At 44.8% G+C, this 13274-nt stretch overlaps 1 protein-coding gene across 12 annotated transcripts in view; it reads left to right on the top strand.

Moving 5' to 3' along the window:
• The window catches only part of PKD2L2 (polycystin 2 like 2, transient receptor potential cation channel), a 2146539-nt gene that overhangs the window by 754370 nt on the left and 1378895 nt on the right, over nt 1–13274 (top strand). For all 12 annotated transcript variants that reach the window (XR_013598682.1, XM_078653282.1, XM_078653287.1 and 9 more), the window contains one exon: nt 10001–10219. Coding sequence is in view for 11 of the 12 variants with exons in the window: in XM_078653282.1 (XP_078509408.1) it covers nt 10001–10219 (219 nt within the window). In the remaining variant the exon portion in view is untranslated. The remainder of the gene's footprint in view (nt 1–10000; nt 10220–13274) is intronic.

The following is a 13274-nucleotide window of genomic DNA, read 5'->3' as shown; positions in this document are numbered from 1 at the left end:
GGCCAATCCTCGGAAGTGGAATGGAGTCTGGCTGCCATGGAATCTATATCGGGGGGATCTATGTGAACCGCTACCAGAGGAGGACGTAGATAGCTCAGAAGATGAAGAAGATGTGGATTAGATGACTAATTTTGTGGGATAGCGGCACTGGTAGGGTGGCAACACGAGGGTGGGTGTAGAGCTTAGCTGATCAGAAGGGGCCCTGAAGACTATGAGATGCAAAAGAAGTGCTGAGATTAGCTTGCCGTTGTGGAGTCTAGAACTGGGAGTGCTGAAATGTGTGATGCCTATTGGATCTATCGAGTCGTAAGTTGAGTTATGATTTTAACTTAAAAAAGTAAGATGGACTTAGATTATACATAAGTTTTGTCCGGTTATCTGTTATAACATCGTTAAATTGATGTTGCATCATAAGTGGGCGGCTAGATGGAATTGTATTTTCTCTAAAAGTATCAAACATTTGGCACCCGGCCTCCGGGTTGTAGGCAAATGCTGTGTAAAATTAGCAGATGTAAATAAAGTCTTACGTTAAAAAAAAAAACAGGTACCTTTCCAGATGGCTGTAAGCGTGCCGAAGTCAGGCCCCTGCTCAAGAAACCGTGGACCCACAGACTTCAAAAACTAACGCCCATCTCGCTTCTCCCCTTCGCCGCCAAAGTGGCAGAAAAAGCAGTCAACAAGGAACTGACACGATTCATCAAAGAACACACTTTCCTCGACCCGTCCCAATCCAGATTCCGAGCCAACCACAGCACCGAGACCGCCCTACTCACTGCCACAGACGACATCCGCACCCTCCTGGACCAGGGCCACGCCGCGGCCCTCATCCTCCTCGACCTGTCTGCAGCCTTCGACACCGTCTCTCACGCACATTAATCACCAGACTACGCGAGGCCAGCATACAAGGAACTGCCCTACACTGGATCCACTCGTTCCTCACTGGAAGAAGCCAAAGGATCACACTACCACCCTTCCTCTCCCCCCCACCGACATCACCTGCGGAGAACCACAAGGGTCATCTCTGAGCCCTACCCTCTTCAACATCTACATGGGCCATCCTCGCAGCCATCGTCCGACAACATGGCCTCAACATCATATAGTATGCCGACAGCACCAAGCTCATCCTCTCCCTCACCAAAGACCATACCACCGCAAAACTCAACTTCCAGAGAGGAATGCAAGAAGTGGCCGTCTGGATGACCAACACCTGCCTAACACTCAATGCAGAGAAAGCGGAAGTACTCGTCCTTGGAACAACCCCTTCAGCATGGGACAACACCTGGTGGCCCACCGCCCTCGGAAGCCCTCCTACCTCCTCAGACCACGCCAAGAACCTCTGCATCATACTCAACTCATCACTCACCATGAACTGACAGATCAACGTCGTCACCTCCAGCTGCTTCAACATCCTCCGAAAGACTTTCAAATGGATCCCCCCCAATCGAGAAAAACAGTCACCCACGCACTCATCACCAGCAAAGTAGACTATGGCAACGCACTCTATGCCGGCATCAACAAGTCCCTGCTCCGCAAACTGCAAACAATACAGAACACTGAGGCTAGACCTGTCCTCTGCATCCTCCGGCACAAACACATGAGCCAACACCTGCGGCGACTCCACTGGCTCCCCGTAGGTAAAGAGAGTCACTTCAAAATCCTCACCCACACCTACAAATGCCTGCACAACAACGGACCCAAATACCTCAACAACAGAATAAACTTCCACATACCCAATAGAAACCTGCAATCATCCAGCCAAGCACTGGCTGAAACCCAGCGGATCTGCAGAGTCAGATCAGGCAGAAGATCGTTCGCTCACATCGCAGCCAAGACCTGGAACGAGCTACGTGCAGACATCAGACGCACCCCCTCCCTGAACACCTTCAGGAAGACCCTCAAGACCTGGCTCTTCGGCTGAACGGAGTGACTTACACCCCCCCCCCCCCAACCCTGAATCTTTTATAGTCCGAGCTTTCCTAGAAGTCCTGGAGGGACAATTCATAATCAGCTCATTAGGCACACACAATAAATGCCAATGTCTTTTCTATATTTCTAATGCTATTAGTATGAGTATCATATGTCATCACTTTTCTAATGTTCTTATCTTTAGTATACTATACTTGCATTGAGCTTTATCTGATGATACTATTCATTAGTGCCTTCATCAGGGATATATGTATAAGTAAGAAGCAGCAAGGCTTCAAGTGTCCGCTTGAAAAACTGCTCGCATCTAAAACTTTTAGATGCAAGCAGTTTATCGAGCGGACACTTGAAGCCTTGCTGCTTACTTTTTTTTTTTTTTTCTTTTTGAAAACCTTTATTAACCAAAGTTGCATAGCAAGGTTACACATGTCTAGCGATTCAGAGCACCATGAGTATGCATACAAATGTAATCAACAGTACACACCAGAATCGTGTTAGGCATAAGAATCCGCATATAAAGTCCATTAGGCAGCCAGCCCTTGAGTGACGGCCAGGATATTGAAGTACGTTTCAACCGCCATATGTCCGGTTACCTCGTCCATAAACACTACTGGACAGTTTAAGAACTCCCTGCCCCCCCCCCCCCCCCCGCTCCCCAAACGTCCACCCCCTCCCCCAACCCCCCCCCCCCCCCCACCCCCCCTGGCTGCCGGGTCCAGGAAAAGGGAAAAAAAAACAATGGGGGAAAACCTGCACGAAAGATTGGGTCAATGCCACCCTGTCTCTATGATGGGTCCTCGCGCGCCACACCGCCCTGAGTTTGGGCCTCCCCCTGGCCCGAGTTCGTGGGGTCTATACTGTGTTGTGTTAAAGGGGCATCTAGTCCCACCAGTTCCTGAAACATTACCCCCCAAGCCTGTAGGACCTCAGGTAGCTTTCCATCTCTCCTCGTATGCCTCATGTGTGCCTCTTCCGCCAATGCCCATTCCCTTAGATCCGCCCTCCATTTCTGCAACCCCGGACCCTGCGGGGACAACCAGTGGATGGCAACACGACGCCGAGCTGTAATCAGGCCCAGTATGAGGAACCGTCTGCTCACTTTCCGTTTAGGGTCCCTGGGGATCAAGCCTAGGATGCAAGGACGCAGGTCCAGATCAATTACCCACCCCGATACCTTCGCCAAGACCTCCAGAACCGATTGCCAGTAGGATTGAAGGGTAGAGCATGCCCACATCATATGGACAAAGTCCACCATGGGACTGCGGCATCTCTGGCACTGGGGATCCCTGGTATTATCAATAACCTGGAGTCGTTTGGGGGAGAGGTAGGTCATGTGTATAATATTGTATTGAATTTGTTTAAAGCGGTTGCTTACCGACACCTTGCGCACACTCTCGTGTATCTTTTCCCATTCCCGGGGGGTGATAGCCTGCGGACACGCCTGCTGCCATCTGTCTTCTATCGCCAACGGCCGTAACCGTTTATCCTCTCGCAAAGCCCTGTAGAGGTGAGTCACGAACTTTCGCCCCCCCGCCATTGCTAGCATAGTGACTAAGGTATGGGTAGGCGCCGGGGCCTCCGGGAACGTTGGCCATAACTGCCGTGCATTCGCTGCTAGATTAGCGTATTGCAGGAATTGCCCCGGACCAAGCTCGAAGGCAGTGACCGCCTCTTGATAGGTGATGAATTTATCATTTGGGTATAGATCGGCTAACATCAGGCAACCGCCCTCCACCCATTTCTCTATGGACATGACCCGTGCAATCCGGGCGAAGGGCGGCATCGGCCACATATCCATGTCGGGGGCGAACGGCGTGCTGCAGATGTGGCGTCGCAGTACACGGCCCCAGATTGAGGCCCTTAACCGTACTATCGGGGGAATGTGGTCTTTTCGTCCCCCCTCCTGCCAGAGCAGCGCTCGCAGTTGTCCACTCCCATATGTCCCTGCCAGCAAGGACCGCTCCCAGGAGGGGTCCGTATCCAACCATGCAATGGCATGCTGTAGATGGGAGGCAAAGTAATAGAGCTCTAGATCAGGGACTTCCAGTCCACTGGCGCCACTGCAGTCGAGACAATCACTGTGGGCCACCGGGTCCCCCGCAGGCACTGGGGGCAAACCACTCGGCGGATGGCTACGTCTGAGGTTCAAGGGGGCTCCTCACCTCGGGAGCACTATAGAAAAGCAAGATGTGCAAGGATAATTCAGGATGTAGGGGACATCAGGGCAGGAGCTGGGCAAAACCACGTCTAGCCAGCCATGTCGCTAAGCCACGCCCCCCCTTGCTGCTTCTTACTTATACATATATCCCTGATGAAGGCTCATTAGCAGCCGAAATGCATTGGAGGATGGATATGCTATAAGGATGTTATTGAACATAACTCGTTTGGATTTGAAATTGAGACACATTCAAGAGAATGAAGTAATTCTTGAAAAAATAAACGAATGTGAACTAAACAACGTTGTTATTAATTTGAACTCATTATAAATTGAGATACCCCTTCGGGGCGAAGGAGCTGTGACTAGGGGACGTCTCCCAGATGGGACAAGCTGTTGATATTTTATTTGGACGCACTCCAGCACGGAGAGTGCACCCTAGAGCACGCTGGAATTGAAGCGAAGATATTGATATGAGAGAGGTGGTGGCTGATACTGGGACCCTGGAAATACTCAGCCATGCAACAGGAAAAAATCTAGAGGGGGGAGAAAAATTCTATTCAATGTCTGATCACTCCTGAGGAAAGCCTCAATGTCAGCAAGGACTGGGCGGATTCCTGTGATGGAACCTTCGTCGACGGAATCGTCGTCGACGGAATCTGTGTCGACGGAGTCGTCGTCGACGGAATCTTCGTCGACGGTACCTTCGTCGACGGTACCTTCGTCGACGGAACCGTCGTTGTCTTCTTCGTCGACGAAGCCATCGTCGACGAGCTGGTCGACGGAGCGGTCGACGGTAACTTCGTCGACGGAACCATTGTTGTCTTCTTCGTCGACGAAGCCGTCGTCGACGAGCTGGTCGACGGAGCGGTCGACGTCGACGGGACCTTCGTCGATGATGAACTCTTCGACGTCGACGAGGATTTCTTCGTCGACGGTAATTTCGTCGCCGACGAGACAATCGGGATCGTCGACGAGACTGTAGAAGCTCTCGTCGACGTAGAAGACGTCGACACAACCATCGTCGACGACGAGGAAGCAGACGTCGTCGTCATTGAAGCCGTCGACGAAGACACCAAAGCCAATCTCGTGGACGGAACGGTCGTCGACGAGCCCGTCGACGACCGGGGTGTCAGGACTGTCAGAACGCTTATAGAGGCTGGAAATGACGCCTGAGAGCCAGGTCTCGTGGGCGCAGACACAGAAACCATAGGAGCTGTAGATTGAACCTGTGCCATAGGTAAAGCCAACTTTTTCTTCTTCAAAAAAGGAGAAGGTAATTCCTGAACACTCCCACGCTTGGAAGCGACAGTGGAACAGCCTGACTGAAGACTTTCTGCGTCTGACAAAACTTCCTCTTTATCCTGGAGGCGCTTCAACCATAGAAGAAGACGACCTTCCCTGTCTCTGAGAGTCTTAGCTGGAAAAGCTCTACAGAATTTACATTCATCCACCTTGTGTTCAGGGTACAGACAGTAAATACACTTTTGGTGGGGGTCCTTTTCAAACAAACGTAGCTTCCCACAGGAAGAGCAAGGTCTAAACAAAGACTTCTTACTTGACATTCTTGTAGAAAACAATTGAAGAGAAATACTTGAAGAAAACTGAGCAGAGCTCAGGGAGACTCCCTTCACACGACGTGCGGTAGAAAATCTGAGGGCTTGAGCTTCTGAGGAGAAAGTTCTAGAGGGTGCTTGAGCCTGATTGGCTGCAGTTTGGACCAACATAATGACACTGATATGTTACAAATGAGTTTTTCTCTTATAATGTCTTCCTATGGAAGTTACCATTGTAGAGGTTTTACAGTTTGTATTATCTCTATTTTTATTATGATGATGTTATCATTTATGTTATATTAGCATTATTGCTATTTTTATATACCGTGGGACTCCCACTTCGACGACGGGGAATATTCAAGCATGTGAATCTATGAAAGACACCAATACTGGAGAACCACCTGTTTACAGGTAAGTAACAATTGTTCATACTCCATGCATTTCACGATTTTTATCAAGCATTATATTGTGAGTCTGGAGATGGAATAAGTGGTGAGGATGAGTTGGACTATTTGGCTCCTTTAGTGACTAACGCACTGGCCGAACATCATAGGATAATTCTGTCTGCCCCACCGATCTGGGAGGAAGTGGAAGCGGCATTAATGGGTCTAGCACAGGGAAAAGCCATGGGTCCGGATTCTATCCCTCTGGAATTCTATAGGACGTTTTGTACAGCAATTCAGAAAGAATTATTAGAAACATGCCAACAAGCATTTAATGGACAAGCACCATTTTCATGGTCGCAGGCTACAATAGTTATCTTCAAAAAGAAAGGGAAAAATGCTTTAGAAATGGGCTCATATCGGCCCATCTCTTTATTAAACGCAGACAACAAGATTTATTCAAAAATTTTAGCTAATAGGATGAACGGCCTGATGCCAGAGCTAGTGTCATTACGGCAACATGGATTTATACAGCTTAGAGACACTACTGATCATATCCGTAGAATAATAGCGATATTGGACTGGGCTCAGAATAGCAGATCACCGGTCGGAGTGGCCCTGCTGGATGCCGAAAAGGCATTCGACAGGGTCACCTGGCGGTTTCTGTGGGCAGTTTTAGCATAGAAGAGCTTTCCTTCTGAATTTATAAAACCTATACAAATGATGTACCTACATCCAACAGCTACACTGCGGATAGGCGGTAGATTATCAAAACAGGTGGTTATAACTAGGGGGACAAGACAAGGGTGTCCTTGCTCCCCGCTCCTGTTTGCCCTGTATATCGATCCTTTTATCTCTATAATAGAGGCAGATAATAGCATTAACTCTGTACAGATCAGGACACAATGCCATAAAGTGTATGCATATGCGGATGACATTGCGGTAGTAACCGCTAATATAACTGAAGCACTCCCACGAATTATCCAAGCAGCTGAAACTTTTGGACGATACTCAGGGTATAAACTCAATGTGGCAAAAACACAGGTGATTCATTCGCAGGTCGGACGACCTGATAATATTAATTTAGACTCTGAGGCAACTTATTTAGGCATAAAAATTACAGCCGATGTTGAGGATATTATCGCTAAAAATCTCGACCCTATTATAATCTCGTCAAACAAAACACTGCAAAGAATTAATAACCTCCATTTATCTCTATATGGTCGCTGTAATGTTATCAAAATGTTGATATTCCCGAAGTTTTTATATGTTTTTAGGGCCATCCCATTTTTGATACCTGCAGTATACTTTTCTCGCATTGAGAGAATGTGCTCACGATTTATATGCAGCTACCACAGGGCACGGCCTGCTATGAAATGGTGTATTTTACCACGCGAAAGAGGAGGATGGGGACTACCAGACTTTCAGCTATATCATTGGGTTGCAATTTTACAAAACATGGGAGTCTTATTGTTACCAGAAGATATAACCCCTGATTATGCGGCACCTTCAATATATGAGATGCTCTTGGGCCAAGAATCTAAGCAGTGTTTAAATCGTATAATTGAGCCTAGTTATTTTTAAAAAACGAGATTTAAGCCAGTAATAGCAGCATATACAATTTGGAGGAAAACGAAAAAAGGGTTGGGTATCGGCCAGAATTTGAATATATACACTCCATTACAAGGCTGCCACATATTACCCACAATATTTGCTGATTCGGTTATGACAAGATGGTATAATTTAGGAATATGTACTTTAGGGGATTTATATGTAGGATTACAATTTATGTCTTTTGAAAGTCTACAAAGTAAATTTAAGCTACCACGAGGGGACTTTTTTAAATATCTCCAGTTGCGCAGTTATTGTGAGAGGAAAAAAGCGCAAAATGCAATTATTTTACGGAAAATTGAGATCATGGAATCACTTAAAGCACGAGGAAAAATGGGCATCCTGTATCAGTTATTTGTGAGCAAGGTAAAAGATGACTTAGAGTTTCAGGAGGCGAAATGGGCTACTAAATTGGGCTCTGAACGGTTAATATGATGAGAAGTATTGAAATTTCACGTGATGTTTTGATTAACGGCCCGTTAAAAAGCCAGCACTATATGGCAATTTTTTAACTCTATTACACCCCGGGGAAATTGGCTAAATGGAATACAGGTAGAGGAAATAGCTGTAGTCGTTGTGGCCAATATGCCGCTGATTCGCTCCATATGTTTTTCAATTGTCCTAAACTCAAAGATTTTATAAGGGAAATACAGACCTTTATGTTGTGTAGTTTGGGAATTCCAGTACAAATAAGATCATCTCTGGTAATGTTTGGATGCCAAAGCAATGGGAGACCGGCCGATTTGGAGGGGATGATATTTATATGTATGGCTCTGTATCGGTTGTCGATAACCTCACAATGGCTCGATGCTAATCCACCATCTTTTGTCAATTGGCAAAAAAAGCTGCTTGTAATATATCATCTTGAGATGGCATTGTATAGAACTAAGGGTCGGCGGGAAAAAAAGCAAGGCAGTCGTATATGGCAACCTGTAACTACGTGGCTTGGATTATAGGAATGTTATATAATCTGGAGTGTATACATGTGTCAGATATATAATTTATTTATTTACTCTCTCTCTCTTTCTTTTCTTCTCTCTCTTTCTCTTTTGTTTATTGTATATATAATTGCTGCTGTATGTAAATTGTATCGTGTGCTCTAAGTGCTGACAAAAAAACTTTAATAAAAAAAAAAAAAAAAAGAGACACATTCAAGAGAATGAAGTTATTCTTGAAAAAATAAACGAATGTGAACTAAACAACGTTGTTATTAATTTGAACTCCTTATAAATTGAGATCCCCCTTCGGGGCGAAGGAGCTGTGACTAGGGGACGTCTCCCAGATGGGACAAGCTGTTGATATTTGATTTGGACGCACTCCAGCACGGAGAGTGCACCCTAGAGCACGCTGGAATTGAATATTTAGGTAAAACAGAGTGTGCAAGTGTGACAATTATTCACTATTCATTAGTGCTCATATAACTTGTGCTTGATAAATGATGCAATAATCTCTTTGCCTCCTTGCAAATTTCCCACCCAAAGTAACATTTGCACAGAAATCGCTAGAACTTCTATAATGGGATACTTGTGTTCTTGTTCAGAGTAGAGACCATACTTTGTCCTATCGCACCCATGAAATGCATTGCATTCCTACACATTTGCTGATCAGGCAATATAATCACTTTTCACCAACCACTTAAATTGCAGCCCGTTTATTTCACTTCAGAATCTAAAAACCCAGGAGAACAGACACTCTCATGAAGTGTCTTCCAATACTCATTGTCGTATATCAAAACATTGACCTAGAATCTACATTTCCTACATTCTATAACATCTCTATATTTCCTTCCAAAAAGAGAGGAAAACATGAAATTGAAAATAATTGGGTGAATTGGTGGAGTTGTTAACTGAAATAACGATGTGCATGGTCGGCAGCTTTGTATCGTGTGCTATCCTTATTCTGTAACATATGTGCTTTGGACTAGTTTAGATATGATGTCTGGTCACCAGTTTAGTATGTCATAGTTTACAATTACAAGGAAGAGAAGCAGTTCTATTTAAAGGAGAGATATGTTAAAGTAAATGATTTTCTTTAACAGTGGGGCAACTCAAATTATTTTTCCGAAAGCTAAAAAATGGGTAAGTGGCACAGAAACAAATGGTTTAACCCGAAATCTTTCTTAAGCTTAAGTAAATATGCTAATTATTGCATTGAGTAGTAGGGTTTTAAAAAATAAAATGTTCTACATGATATATAATTCACCATGTGTGTTTTATAACATTGAATTCATAGCTATTTGTAGCACTTCGGATTACACCTCTATAACTCTTTAAGAAATGCTGCTTTAAAGGGAAGTACATGCAAGATTGCTAAAGCATTTGTGCTGTTTAGGGCTTATTTTACCAGACCAAAAACTATTTTTATTCTAACAGATGGACATACAGTCCTGCAGAGTCTTATGAATTGGAGTGGGGAATTGTTAGCACTTACTTTGGTGGAGGATTCAAGAAGTCATTATCCAGAAAGATGGAGGAAAGTCTAATAATAATCCAGACTCTAAAGGAAAAAAGTTGGCTGACAAGAGGGACAAGAGCAACTTTTATTGACTTCTCCGTTTACAATGCTAACATAAATCTCTTCTGCGTTATCAGGTACATTTTAGAGTACACATTTTATATGTATAAATCTGCATATTGTAATATTTTAAAACGTCTCTAGTAGAAGGGCTCTTCAAAGTGCTTTGCATAGGAGGCGGATAGAGATTTAATGGAGGTAGACTCTTTAAATTCTCTGGGACCATATGTTCTTGTGTAGATCACTACTTTAGTAGTCTGTGCAGCCGCGGGCCTTGGAGGGAGTTCCGGTGGGTCAGAAAGGTGGGGCGGGGGAGGGGCAGGGTGGGGGGTGCTAAAAACCGGAATATAGATAATTGGACGTAAGTAAACAATTTAATTAATGAAACAAATTTCGTAGCGCGCGCTGCATCGCATTTTGTGATGCAGGGCACGCTACGAAATTCATTTTATTTATGTTGAGCACAGCCACAACTTCAAGGGACATCACTTTCGGTGTAGATCTAATACTTGTTTGAATAAGTGCATATTCAGGCCATTGATGAACCTCAAAGTCTGCTTAGGTCATATGGGAAAAGAAAGCAGATTAAAGCATTAGGTGTTTTTACAAGTAGAGCTCTCCACTAAAAACCTATGTATCTCCTTGGACGGAAAGTGGGTTTTGGGTGGATGACTGGAAATGTATGCTGCACTTTTAGAGCGTGAGCTAATGAGCTCTGGTGATGACCTGGGACATGTTGATGACCAGTGCTACGAGTACGCTGTTTTGTTTAGGCAGACATACCAGAAACAGGATTCTCTGGGGGTTTCCTGGATTTTAGGTGTTCCTTTTGATATTGTTTACTTGCAGAATCAGGGATAGGTTTCCATTCAGTCTTTTTGAGAGTCAAGCAGAGGTGCCAAGAGTCTGGCCTTTCAAATAGGGAAGTGAAAGATTGGATCACTCTTTAAGAAACATTTTAGCCTTGGAGATCATCTGATGTATTCAGTTCTGATGAATCGAAGTTTGATTTGAAATGTAACGATTGTTCACTAGATAGTCAACAATGATACTGATTAGCATCTCCATGTATGTGGTGAAGCATGTTAAAGCTGTAGAACATAGTTATCAGGGCTAAATAGCAAACAGTGAAAAGGAACTTGCAGGACAGTGTAGGAGATGTTAGTTGATGATGATCTGTAGGAGGCCAGTTTTTCCTGGCATGGTACTGCAAACAGAATGCACATAAGCTATTGGAAGGGTGATCCACAAATACTGCTGATTATTGAGAGCCATTCATATTGGATGCCACTGAGAGGTCTTCAAGGATGAGTTAGCATGCCCGTTTGTGCCACAGTTTGAAGAGCATAAGTTATATAAATGGTCATTTGATTTAATTCTGTACCTCACTGTGGGTGGAACTCAGATTTAAACATTCACCTTGTCATTATTTTCCAGATGTAAAAGTGTTTCCAGTATTACACCAAAGGTTTCAAGGTCAGATATTGGACTGTAGTTGTCCAGTGACTGATTCAGCATCATGCATTTTTCAGTAATATGGATATCGGGCATTTTTAGTAGGAACATAACCCAGTTACTGAAATGCCACATACATACATGACGAGGAACAGCAAGTAAAAGGAAGGACTTCCTTCCAAGTGCAGTGCAAATCCAGCTAATCCTGGATCTGCTCTCATGCTGTTTTCCGAATGATAGCATCTCCAGGATTGGTTGGAGCAGGCTGACCCAGTCCTCATTTCGAGGCTGGGGGCATGTGCCCCCAATCCCCTGGCTGTTTCTCAGCCCTGGGATTGCTGGGCCTTAAGTGAACACGTCTGATAGGCCGGCTGTAAACAGTTGGCCAATCTGACAGCCGCACTGAGCCCGGAGAGACATCCTGCAATCCGCAGGAATTTGCCACACCCCCATCCTCACACTCCAGCAGCACAGACTGGCGGCACATAGAATACTAAAATTGTAATGGCCATTTAAGTATTCTGTTTTTACTGCTGTGCCAGCAGGTGAAGCGATGCTCTTCCCCCATGAAGAGAAACTGCCGCTGTTACCCATGACCCCTCCTTCATATTTCACCTGAAGAAAAAACATTTTGGGACAGACAGTCTTTCCAGAGACTGGACCATTTGATGGTGAGTTCCTTTTGGCTTAAACCCCAACCTCCCCTAACCCCTCAGGTAGCACACACATTAAAACATATTGATTGGTTTATTAAAGGCTTTTTATTGTACATAAACGTAGTACAAAACATTTGTAGCACAGTGGTAATGAAAAATATGAATGCGTTGGCATTAGCAAACGGTTGTATGTTGGAGCAACGAGTTCCTCAACAATTACTCCCTAAATCACACGGTCTGTACTACGACCGCGTCTCAACAATGATTTTATTTACCACGCATTCTCTTAATACAAATTTTCGTGATAAAGGAATGCATGGTAAATCACCCCCTAAAATCTATTCCGAACCCCTCCCACTCCCTAAAATCTATTCCATACTCCCCACCTCCCACCCTCTAAAAGCTTACACGAACCCCAACCTCCTAGAAAACTAATACTAACCCTCCCACCACCTAAAAACGAACACAATCCCTTCTCACCCCTTAAAGTCTAACTCAAACCCCTTCCACCCCCTACAAACTATCACGAACCCCACAACCCCCTAAAAACTAATACAACCTCCCCTGTGGAAATGAGCCTTTTTAGGGGCTCAGTCACTGGTGCAGGGGTTCACCCTTATCTCACCACTGGTCCTTAAACCAACAAAATAGAAATTGGCACTGAAGCTGGAATATCAAATGACAAGTGTATTAATCACTCATGAGTGGGACTACATCAATACAACACCCTCTGGCACTGTATGAGATTTATTTATTTATTTATTTAGCGATTTCTAAAGCGCCTGGTGACCCAAGGGCATCCCCGCGCTGTGAGGGTTGTGATCCTGATGAGGGGGAGGGCGAGGGGAGAGATATTTAAGGGGGGATATTTAAGGGGGGTACAAGGAATACAGATACCAAAATAGTACAAGGAATACAGAAACCAAGGGTCTTTTATACCCTGTTTGTTACACAGTAAGCATGGAGACTCAAATAGAAGGTACAGGCATACACGGAAATAGCTATCGATTAACATGGGCAA

This window comes from Lissotriton helveticus, chromosome 7 (assembly GCF_964261635.1).
Source record: "Lissotriton helveticus chromosome 7, aLisHel1.1, whole genome shotgun sequence".
Classification (NCBI taxonomy): Eukaryota; Metazoa; Chordata; class Amphibia; order Caudata; family Salamandridae; genus Lissotriton; species Lissotriton helveticus.
The sequence above is the reverse complement of the archived record's forward strand: the minus strand, read 5'-3'. Positions and strand labels throughout refer to the sequence as shown.